The following is a 12,548-nucleotide window of genomic DNA, read 5'->3' as shown; positions in this document are numbered from 1 at the left end:
ATTAAACAGAAAAATGATTTGTCTTTAGGACATCCTACTAAAGTAATCTTGAGTGTTATATTTTAAAAGGAAATTGGTGAATTGAGAGGGAACCTACCAAGACTGATGATGGAGCAATAGTCAGAACAGAGTGATAAGGATAAACTGGATAGAAGCATCAGCTCTGTGCACAGAGGGAAGAGGGAGAGTCTTGCAAATGCTACGCTGGTAATATGTTCAGGCGCATCTCTAGTTGCCTCACATCTGTGTGAATGAAAAAAACACTCCAGTTAAGGGCATGATGGAAGAAAATTACATTTTGTAGAAATGGAGAAAAGGGTTTAGGAAACATTGAAACGTTGGTTGGTCATTGTTGAACTTAAACTGATGGAGTGTCAGATCTATTGATATCCTAGTTTAGTTAGAAAAACAATGCATGAGTTCAACTTTGGAGTTACCAATGTTTGTAGAAAAGTTTGCTGGATTTTTTTTTTTTTTGTTTTGTTTTCTTAAATTGGATCATCTATAGGTGAGGTGTGGAGAAATGAAAGACACAGGAAAAGAGTCTCTTTTGGAGTCCCTGAAGAAAGTTGGACGGGGAAACAACTGTCTTTTAGCAAAGGTGTAGTACAGGACAATAGAAAGAAAAGCAAAGATAAGTACCAGTACAAGCTGTGCAGAGTCAGAGAATGAGCTTGAAATGTGATGCTTTTGCTGTCTTTCATTTTGTCATTCAGCAACAATGAAACAAGATTTTGTATTGTCTTGGTGTTTTAGTGTTTTGCATTTTTGAATCCCTTAATGTTCTCAGCTAGCCCATCTCTGCTGTTTTTTAAATCACCTTTGTACATATTTCAGCATTGAGATCCATGTACCATAATATCAACAGTTGTTCTGGTCTTCATTAGTACCAAAATACTTTCCAGCAGATACTAATTTTTCAAATACAGCTGTAGCTCATACCATTCTTTCCATATAATCTTGTTCTAATTGGTTGACTGATACTATTTCACCAGTGTGTGTTTTTCTTGCTCTAATTTATGTTTCCAGCTTCTCAATTTGGTAATATTCGGTTTGCTTCCCATTGTTAGCTACTTAGTGTTTGGCACTGATTGACTTCCATGCAGTTTTGGTTTCCTAGTCTTCTGCTATTTAATGTTCAACACAGTACCTTCCAAGCCTGACATCTGCAGTTTTACTCTTAACAAGCTTATTTACTTCAAAACCTGTTTTAAAGCAGGAAGCTAATTAATAGTTCTGTCTTGCTCTAAATAAAGTTTTTTCTGTAAGTACCACTTCCAAGTCCTTAATTTGTGCTTTGCCATTCTCTTAATGAATATTCAGAAAACTTGGCTATTGTTACATTTCCTTGTGTCACCATCCAGTGGGATAGTTACTGCTTTGCTATGTACCTGTTTTTCTCATTCATGATCATTACTGGTTGCCTGCTTTGTGTGATTTGGTTGCTCTAATTTGGTATTCATAACTTCACAAATTGGTTGCATGACAGCAGAAACCAGAAAGTACTAAGGGTAAAATTCTAAAGAGCATCAACAATAGTTGGAAATTGTGGGAAAGGGAATTAATAAACAACTGGAGAGGTTTTAACTCCATTAAATCCTTAAGCATAAAAGAAAAGGACTTCTGTTAGATGTTTAATTTCAGGTCCCATTACATAAGGTTGAAATGTATACATGTATGCTTCTAGAACTTTTCTTTTGGCAAATCTATGCCTTCCTTATGCACCTGTGATCCAATTTAGCAGGTGACAGATGGAGAATGAGGATGGATATTGTTTCCAGAAACTTGGTATGCACGAAGGGAAGAAAGGAGTTTGTGAACAGTATGGGTTCCAAATCTCATTAACTGTTGTCAGCTGTAGCACTTGATAGCATGAGAGATGTAATGCAGATGCTTCTGGTGAAACTTCAGCAGTGTAGGTGGGCTTACTACTCCTTCTAAGTTGTTTTTCATTATTTTATTACTATTTTATTATCTTTGTCTTTGATAAAAATCAACAGTTATGTGAATTGCTGATTTTGAAGATAGTAAGTTATGTAGCTTTTGATTTCATTTTTAATTTCTGTAGTGATTTGTGTAAATTGTGCTTACTCACCTCTGTACTGCATTGTCCATACAGCATTCCTCCTGTATGAAGAGTGAATTTCTGTGAGAGTACTACTGGAGCTGGGGGAAAGCATGGAAAAAGAAGGGCTTAACAGAAGCCATTTCTCAGCAGTAACTAAGAGATGTATATTTCCTGTCTACACCACAAGTTGCTAAGTCCTCAGGTGAAAGTCTTGAGGAGAATTGTTCTTTGAAACACAGGAAAGGAACTGCTAGTTTTTAAAGACATCAGATACAGCTCAGTCTTCTTAGTTTAGGCTGTCTTAATTAAATTTTTGGGATAATGAGTCTTTAGAAGAGATTGCCATATTAAAAAAACTCCATGAAGGAAAAAAAAAGTAATTGCTGTGACTTATTGAATAAAATCTTTAAAAATGTGGTCTTAACATTGTACCGTGTGGTAATGGAGTGAGGATGGTGCTGTACCCTGACAAACATTAAATAAGGCTGTGCTGCACTGCTGAGCACGAGAAACAATGTGGCAGTCTGAGGCACAAGGCTGTGTTGTGTTGTATAGAAGTGAAGGCAGAAGGTGTCATTTCCCATGGTGCACGATGGAGAGATCAGGAACGGAACTTTCACAGGTATTTCTCATGTCTGCGTCCAAAAATAGCTCTTAAGAGTTTTTACTGCTCGTGTACTTTTACAAGACAAAGCACTGTTGCTTCTACCACTTCTACCACTGTTGCCCGATCTGACAAGGCTGTACTTTAGCATTTTATTATCTATTTCATTGGTTCAAAACACATCATAAAGGAAGTTCCTGTTTCATTACTTGAACAATGTGGTTTGCAGGCTTCCGGACAGGCCCAGCTGTCTCGGGAGTCTTATGAAATGGTAAACAAGCTTGGATTTGTTGTGTATTACTCAATTACCCAAAAAAATGCTACAATATTTTCAGCTTTATTTTTAGGATCTTGAGTATTATTTTATGAATAATGCAAATACTTTACATATTAATAACTAGTAGTAATTTATGAGATTCTTAATTGTGAGCTTGAGATTGTGACACTAATTCCTGTTGATGTTTGCTGCTGAAATACAGTTAAATATGTTAAATACTTTCTCTTAGAAAGTCCAGAGGTTCATGTCTTTCTGATCTGACGCCTGTGTAAATCTTAATATTTGTGCTGATTAAGCTAATATTTACAGTGAATAAGAAGAGAATTTGAAAACTGCACGAGGAACAAATGAAAAAGCTGCATTACTAAAACCAACTTTCCTGTTAGCTTAGCATCCTTGATCTTTTGCAGCATTCACAGGTATTCATAACATTCTTCCTTCGTTACAAACAACACAAACGCAGGTTTAAACTTGATTTATTGAAAATCTCAGTTTTGCATAATTATTCAACATCTGCAAGTCTTAAAACATTTAATTCTGAATAAAAAGTCCATTAAGAAAAAAATGTACTTTATATTCTCCTTTGTAGATTTTATACAGTCGAAAGCAATCTACTCTTCAAAATCCAAGTACAATGTTACTTAACTGCAAGCTAGAATGCCAAATCCTTCACCTATCGTAAACATATTCCAGCTACCAAAGTCAATGAACCTTTCTAGTTATTCCCTCTTTCATTTTCTATAGTGGACCTTGAATGAAGAGCAAATACAGTCAGAGCTCTTAGTTGCAAAATAGTCATTTCTTCCAGATGAACACTGCTGCAGATTGTTGCATTTTCCTTCTCCCAAGATGGCTGTTTGTAACAGGAGACACTGAACTGCAGCAGTCTGATCAGAGCAAGCTGCATCCAGTAGCAGGTTAAACTGGGACACCAAACTGTTTTGCCACTGGTGTGTAGCTACAGAGGCACAGCAGAGCAGCTGGGGAACCCAATCCCTTAAGGTGCCCTTGGAAAACTTGGCAGAGCTTATCTGTTGGAGTTCTAAGCTGAAATCTTGACTCTAGTAGCTTGGAGGGCAGAGGTAGATGTCTTTGTCACACCTTCTCAGAGCTGGTTTAGCATTTTGCAGATGGTTTGGAGCATCACACATGGTGATGCAAGCAAAGATAGCAACATGGTATAGTGCTACTGGGAGAGGGACAGGGAAGTGGCAGGAAAACATTATTTGCTACTCTAGCTGAAAGAATTATTTTTTCCTAGACATTGTTCTTATCACAGAAATAAGCTTTCTACTTCTAGGCTGTTAAGAACAGAAAGCATCATATGGAAGTAAGATACACAAAACCTTAAAGGGGTACAATCTTATTTTGGACACAGCTTTGCAGAAAGATGAAGCAACAGCCTTTGGAGCCCTCTATAACAAGTTCTGCAATAATAATAATAATTTTGCTTATAAAAACTATTTAGAAATATTATTGCTAGGTCCTCTTCTCTGAAGCTGAAGTGCTGTTTCTATGTTCTGTAGCCCTTGCTAGCATCTGTTTCATTTGAACAACATATTTCTTCAATGCACCTATTGACCCTGTTTTTATTCATAAAACACTATTTAATCACAGAAAGTCTCAAAGTTGCAACTCTGCCATTCATACAGATGACCCCACAACAGGCAGAACACTATTACATATAATTTTTTAAAAACACTTTTTAAAAAAGTGTTTTTAATAAAATTTTTTAAAAACTCTTATGATGAAATGCAGTTAACACATTTATTTGGCACACTGTAAAAATTACTAACTTGAAACTACTTAAAAAAAGTAGTAATTCTCATGCACCAGGGGTTTTGGCAAAAACTCTATACCCTCACTCCACTGTTAAAAGCCACTTAGCCAGATATTATAAATTTCTGATTTGGTATTAGCTTTGCCTTAGTGATATTACATATTCAGTTGATCGTAACACTTGAGGCCTGTACTTGCTGCTCCTGTGATTTGTGGTGTATTCAGATGAACAGCTAGGTACAGAAACATGAGTTATATGAAGAATGTACTTACACAGCTGAAAGACTTGTGAGGGTGAGCAAAAAGGGAAAGTTTATGTGAACAGCTTTGGTTTTGTATGCCTAAGTCACCTGACTGTAACATTAGTCATAGTTGTAATAAAGTGGAAAATAGGAGGGATTTTGAGACTACAACAATCAATGTTTGTTTTGGCATACCATGAACACCCCCTGCCTTTATTAAAAGGACTAAACATGAGAAATTACTTTTTAAATAATTATCTATTACATGAGGTTACAGTAACTAAGAATTTGTAAATCATACTTCAACGTGTGCCTGTATTTGTTTGTATACCACGCAGTCACTTGTCTCATTTAACAGCCAAAAAAAGGAAACCAGGATTTTGCAACTACAGGACAGAAGGATTTATGAACATGAATTATATCTATTTTCTCCAATTGTTTTTCAAGACTGCCTCAATTTCACATTGATGGTGCTTTTTTTAAAGTGCTGATATTAGTCATCTGTTATAAAAAGAGATCTCAACATTCTTACACAGTTAGCCCAGTGTTTCTCCGTGATGCCAAAGAACAAAAACTAAGGATTTTAAAACACATGTAACTTTGAAGAAAAATGACAGTAACTACCAATCCTGTAAACTTAGGCACATGTAAATTCACTCAGTATTTAACAGCAACTAAACCAATGTCTAAGTTACTACTTAAACTTTTATGTGAAAATGAAGATAATGACAGTTATATTAACATTACTTTGCATATGCACCAAGTGTGCTATGCATAAGGTAGGAATTAACAATCATTAACAAATCCTACGAGTACAAAAAAATAGTTAGTAGCATTTGGAAAACTGGGAGAGCTTGGGAAGAGGCCTTATGTCCGTGTTTAAAAAAAACCAGCCAACCACCACAAAAAACAACAGAAAACCCCCAAACACAAACAAGACCAGCACTATCACATCCAAAAAGTCCAATATGAATTGAAAACCTGATTTTTACTGTCTGTTCAAAAGAATCTGAAAGGTCTTTACTGTCTTTACTGCAGTTTATTGCTCCCCTCTCCCCCATACCTGTTATATTGTTATGATCATAATATGAACATTAATGAGTATTAAGTTCTACTTTTCCTCTTGTCTTCAAAGAGACTTTTCAACATGTAAACCTGAACAGCTGATACCACCACCATTACTCCCAAGTTGACCATGGACCAGAAATTCACTCTGTCAAAGTTGCTTTCTTGAATGTTTCGGTCACGAGCCTCAAATGCTCTGAGCAGGGTCTGAATCTGGACACTTTTGCTTAATCTGGCTTTGACACTGTTGATGGATTCCTGGTAAGTAACAAAAGAGTATTTTTAGAAAAAAACCCACCTGAATTAAGTGTATAGCTTGCAGCACATACAAAATTATTAAGACCATGTTACCACCTGTAATTTAATGTCTTAACAAGTTAGTTAATTTCATTTGAAAATATAAACATCATCACAGTTTTCATTAATTTGTTTAGCCTGTGAATTGTGTACCAGCTAAAAGAATTAATATAGCATTAGTGCTCTGTAGTAATTTTGTTTTTTCTCTTTTATAGGTAGGGAGATAAGAGAGAAATCAAACCTATTTGGACTAATAAAAAGAAGTGAACTGCAGAACTAGTCTCAAAACAAATTATGTAGTGGCAAGCATATGTAGAGTTTTTTTCTGCTGCGTAATAAAATCAAGGAGTTTTTTAATAGAAACTACCATCAGGCCTATATCTGTAGCAAAAGAAACCTACAATAATGTTACATTCCTGTCTGCTTCTGGTGTTTCCACTGTAGTGGCTATAAACTGCTGCTTCAGCCTTGATACAAAAGCAGAATTTTTACAATATATCTTGAACAGGACAACTGGAGGTTCTAGAAAGGACATGGAAGTGCATGAAGACTCCAGCCATGACAACAGCAGCTCAAGAATCACACTTTATGCTGCACTTCCTAAGTAAACATCTGGTCCTATGATCTGTTGAAGTTTCATCCACCATGTAATAGATACTGACAAAAGCTGATCTCATGCAGTGCTGAATTATGTTCCTGATATAAATATGGAGCCTGAAGTAACTTTTAGTGAGAAGAGTAACATTTGCAGTAAGAGAAGGCTAGTAATTTTTAAAAATCCCCAAAACTATAAGGCTAAACCCAGCAGTAACATTGTTTCATATTTAACAAAAATATTTCAAAATAGCTGTTCTGGGGTGCTAAATAATTTTATGATGATAAAGTTCATTGCTACACAATGAGGAAAATGAACGCCACACAAGAGCTTTAAACATAAGACATAATTCCCTATTTTTGCCAGAAAACGTGTTCTCATTAAGGAATTAAACTATTAAGTGCTTATGCTAGTCCTCATAGAGCTTGCAGGGAAAGTAATACTTGGTTAAGTAAACAATGGGATCAAATACTAATCTTAACTTTACAAAAATTACCTACTTTATAAGATTTTCAAGGCTCTCAAAGATATAAGTTCTGCATTTCTTTTTCTTTTGGAAGAGATACGAGTATGTAAACAAGTATCAATCAAATCCATACAAGTATTTTCTGTGATTAGTGTCAGTGGGATTTTCTTCACAAGTTCACTTTTGTTTTTTTCTAAGTGTATTGACTGCTACTTTTAAAGATCTGGTCAGATTATTAGATTCTGTATTTGGTTTTATTATTATTTAAAAGTGTATCATACACCTATAAGATACTTTAAACATTGTTTTGTTATTTAAAAATCTGCATAGTGTTTATGGCAATAAATGATACACTTGATTTTCTACATGATGTATTCAGTAGGTGTGTGCAGATGTTGGGATTTTGGTCAGTTTTTTTAAAGATACCTATTGTCTGTAGCTATGATCAAACAAACAACAGCTTACTGCATCCTACCAAGCATTAAGAACAGTGGTACTGGAACACCAAGCAATCCTTTGCTTCTAGAGTAATCTCAGTATTTAATGATCATAAAGGGAATAAGAACTTTGACTCAGCAGTAGTCTGACTCCTACATCAAACAGGCTCAGCATACAATTTAGGCAAACATAACCACTCAATGTCTGCAAAGATGAACCTGTATTTTATGCAAATTAACTCTCATTCTGTTTATTAGTTTGAAAAGATGTAATAAAATTTGGGAGCAAAAAACCTAATATAGTAATATCTAATTTACTGAAGATAGAAACAGTAATCCATACTTCTGCAAAGATGTGATGAAGAGGCTAACACAGTACTTTATCTTTAAACATTGATAAAAACGATGCCATAAATTCCAAGTACATCATTGGGACTAAATAATACTTTAATGCTCAAAAGTATTAATTTCATTGCTGCTAGGGAAGAATGTCCCATTTTAGCAGTAGGAAGAAAGGAAGCTGAATTGAAAACCAAGTGACTGAGAGCTAGGCAGTTTCTTCTAGCTGATGAAGGGCCTATTCTGAAAAGATCTTCAAGTTTCTGTGTGTAAACAAAAGAACCATGGTCCTAGACTTCCTGTATTACTAAAAGCAATATATGGACCTGGAATACATTCTAGGATGATGCAACAGACCAAGGCAGAATGGCTACATGATGTTGATTTTTTTTTCCAAATGCTCTTACATTGAATAGAATGAAAGATCAAATACTAACCAGAATATCTTCCAACTTCATGTCTAGGAGATCTGTGCCTGTAACGTACTTCTTCCAATCTTCCTCATCTTGACCATCTTCTCCCATATTGTCCAGGATCAATTCAAAGAAAATCACCTTTTCAGAAATGGTACTGAATGTGTTGTCAAAGCAGAACATGTAATCTCCATCTTCTGTTTCCACACTGTGTATATAAGCAAAACATGATTAACTACACTTTCTGTGCTGGTTCTCAGTTTTTGTAAGCATACCCTTCCCTTTAAGACTAAACATCATGCACTTAGAAATAACCAAATCTTCTTTTTGCAAAAAATAAGAACTCTAAAGACATTTTACAGATTACACAGTCACAGCAAAACAATCCTACTGACTCCAAAGGCTCAAAATGATGAAGACAGCAGCTTGTTTTCATTTCTTTTTGGGGATTGTTAATCATTACAAAAAAAATACACAGTAAGTGGAATTTGTATGCTGTATAGTAAAATTACAGCAAATATTACATATTTTGACAAAAGGACTGGAAAAATAGGGGACTTTTTAGCTTCTTATTTGTATGACTCACATGATCTTTTGATATTAGACATGGAGACCTTTTTCAACTCCATAATAATAATTTTTATCCACTGAACATGAACAGCTATCATTAAAACAAAAATACCCTTCACTTCATGGTACAATTCATGTAAAAAGCATTCAGCGTTTATAAAAAGAAAATTACAAACTGTCCTATTAAAAAGTCTTTTGTAATACAAAGGACTAAAAATACTCAACCTTCATTTTAGTTATATTTGCTAAAGAAATGAGAAAAGTTCTTTATGTAACACATCTAAGTTTGAAGATTTTAAACTTACGTATGAACTCCATCTGATTTTCTTTCATCAAAAACTAGAGTTTCACCTTTTGGGGAGAGCAGATGAAAATCAACATCTAATCCTGCTCCATCCAGAACCTGTGAAACAAACAAAAATAACCAACCTCCGACCAGCTGAATTGCTGTTTGCATTGCTGACAGCAACATTTATAGGGAAGGCAAACCTTTTTAGGTAAGGGAACAGACAAATAAAGAATCTGAAAGATTAATCTGTCTGGATGAGCTGACACCAAATTAACTGGAAACATGAAAAAACTGCTCAACCTAAAAGCATTTTAGCAATTTCAGAATCTTACACTAAACCTGCCAGGCTGGGCTTATATTGACCCATTCCCTAATTACTTTTAAGAATGCATGCAGTTTTATCAACAGGCAGGGTTAGACAACCTGTAAAAATACCAACAAGAGATGGCTAAATCTGGCATTTCTGTGGCTGCTGCCGCTGACTGTAGGTATGTGCACTACTGCCATTTCAGTGGTAGAAATGTTCTAGCAGGTCACTTTTCTGTTTATACATGTTACACATATCTGTACACTCTGTGCTCTCACCCCTGCGATCTCTCTGTTGGGTGAATTAACAGTGTTGAAGACAGGACCAAACCTCTTATGCCAATCAAAGCTGTACCACAAGATTTTTTTTTACCTTTTGATGCACATTTCAGGTCTGAATTCTGCCAGGCCATTCTCTTTTCACAAAGGAAGAAGGAACTGAAGGTGTTTATATTCCCAAACTCTCAGGGAGTGTCTACAGCAGTACAAAGCTGTGCTGCTTTAAGTGTGTAACACAGCTACAGTTGTATCACCACACCTATTGTGTTGCAGAAATTCTTTATAGGGAAGGTAGTAACTGCATGAGGGGGCGGAGAGGGATCATTTTGATTTTTATGACATTACTTAAGTCCATGCTAGGGGAATTTTTTGCTTGTTTTCCAGTGAGCTTTTTTGAGTATAGCAGACTGCTCTTGCTGAAAAGGGGGTCAAAGTTTACACTGGTTCAAACTGACGCTGAAGATTTAGGAAAAAGGAAAAAAAAAAAAGGATAAAGGACAAAGAAAATTACTAGCTAACAGCTGATCATATTAAAAACCATACACAGTGACATATCTTTAGGGCTATGCTCCAGTCTAAACACCCAGAAAAGAACCTTTGTATTAGCACAGTGTTTACCTCATGTCTTTGGAGAATTACCTGCATCCTATGTTAAATATTCTTATGCTTTTAATTAAGTACAAAATAAATCTATTTGCAGTAATATACAGAGCTCCTTTTCTACATATTCACATATAATACCAAATCATTACTGTTAACAGTAGTGCTGAGAAATTTATGCCTGAGTAGAAATAAGGTACATATATAATTTTATACACACTAATCCTTTCTAAAATAATGTCTTTATTTAGCTTATGATCAAACTATGATCCTACTCTGTGCAAAATAAACTTCTGTTTGGCTTAGACAGGATTCTAAACAAAGCTTGAACACCTCTCTTTCATTCTTGTTCAGTTCTGCACATAACAGTTCTGGAAATTAGAAAAAAACACGAATTTCAGCTTTGTCGTTCAGTTGGGAAACAGAGGGAGAAAATAGATGGAGGGGAAGAGAGACAGAGCCTGGCCCCCTTCTAGGCACAGTAATAGCGTGGGAGAATATTCAGTGCAACCTCCCTCACTGTATCTATTTTACTGGGAAAAAAGTAATTGTTTTAAGGGGGGAAAAAGTCTGAGACCGAGATCTATCCCAGACATCTCTGGGAAACTCGACTCTTCTCAAGAAGGACATCAAAATCTTAACGACAGTCTGTTAAACTGGGCTGATTCTGTAAAACTTTCATCGTTGAGATGAAAGGTGTTTCATATCAGCACAAAGATAGGCAAATACGGGCTCTGTGCATCAGCACAAGCTTCTTTACGCTTTAGGGCTACAACACAAGGTCACAACCGTGAGCTTTCTACATTCTGCTCTTTTAAAGGATGGCGACTTGAGCTCCTCTAAAGTAGAAACAAAAAATTCCCCCCAGACCACCAAAAGCACGTATTAGGATAATTGAAAAGGCCGGTAGGTTAATTTTTAACTCCATAAGGCAGAACTTGTAACAGTGTACAATTCCAACGTGGCTTTGCGGGCGCTGCCGAGGCCGGCGAGGTCCCGGGCGGGGCTGGGCTGCCCGCGCCCGGGGCAGGCCGGCGGAGCCCCGCGGCCGCCGGGCACCGCGACCCTCGGCTGGCACTGCCCCTCCGGGCCGAGGCCGCGGGAAGGCGGGACCGAGCTGGCGGCAGCGGGGCCGGGCGGAGCCGCTGTACAGGAGGACGGGCAGACGGCGGCGCCGCCGTCACGGCGGGATGCGGGACCCCGGCTCCCGTCGGGACACGCCGCGGGGAGACGCCCCCTCCCGCCCTGCCCGACCTGGTACTCGAGCTCCAGCGAGGCCTCCTTGCGCATGGGCTGGTAGAAGCACTCCTTGCGGCCGGCGGGCAGCGTGAACGTGAAGTCGCTGTCCAGGGAGGGGCTGAACTCGGCGGCGCCGGGCGGCGGCGGCAGCAGCAGCGCGAGGCACCCGAGCGGCAGCAGCAGCCGCGGCCCCATCGCGGCAGCGCCGAGCCCCGCGCGCGCACGCACCGAGGGGCGGGGCGCCCGGGATGGGGCGGGGCGATTCCGGACACGCCCCCTCCGTCCCGCCGCACCAATCGCCGCCCCGGCAGCGCCGCGCCCCGCCCGCCCACAGTGCACCGCGGCGGCGCGCGCTGCTCCCGCCCCCCGCGCGCCGGCGGCGGGGCCGCGCCTGCGCCGTGAGGGCCCCGCGCGGTTCGAGCGCGGCGGGGAGCGCAGGGCCGGCCGGCAGCGGCCCGCGCCGCAGCTCTCCGCCAGCCCGGGGCCCTGGCTCGGGTCCTGCGGCGCTCCCTGCCCTGGCTCTGGTGCTGCCCGTCCGCCCGGGGCCGGTTCGCTTTCGTCTCTCGTCGCGCTGGTCACCGGCAGCGAGGCAAGTTTTGCGCATTCGCTGTGCGCCGTTCGCTTCTCGGGCTCCCCGCCAGGTGCGCGGGACTGCCAGATCTCTGGGATGTGCTGAGTGACAA

At 39.0% G+C, this 12,548-nt stretch overlaps 1 protein-coding gene across 1 annotated transcript; it reads right to left on the bottom strand.

The window, feature by feature from the left end:
• Positions 1-3,409: 3,409 nt before the first annotated feature.
• On the bottom strand, positions 3,410-12,075 carry TMED5 (transmembrane p24 trafficking protein 5). The gene is made up of 4 exons (XM_053985324.1): positions 11,881-12,075; positions 9,458-9,555; positions 8,607-8,790; positions 3,410-6,293 (listed from the first exon to the last, which is right to left on the bottom strand). The coding sequence occupies exons 1-4, from the start codon at positions 12,058-12,060 to the stop codon at positions 6,075-6,077; spliced, it is 681 nt and encodes a 226-aa protein (XP_053841299.1). The 5' UTR covers positions 12,061-12,075; the 3' UTR covers positions 3,410-6,074.
• Between the last annotated feature and the right edge of the window lie 473 nt (positions 12,076-12,548).

Source organism: Vidua macroura, chromosome 9 (genome assembly GCF_024509145.1).
Source record: "Vidua macroura isolate BioBank_ID:100142 chromosome 9, ASM2450914v1, whole genome shotgun sequence".
Classification (NCBI taxonomy): domain Eukaryota; kingdom Metazoa; phylum Chordata; class Aves; order Passeriformes; family Viduidae; genus Vidua; species Vidua macroura.
Note: the sequence above shows the minus strand (reverse complement) of the source record. Positions and strands in the feature narration are given on the sequence as shown.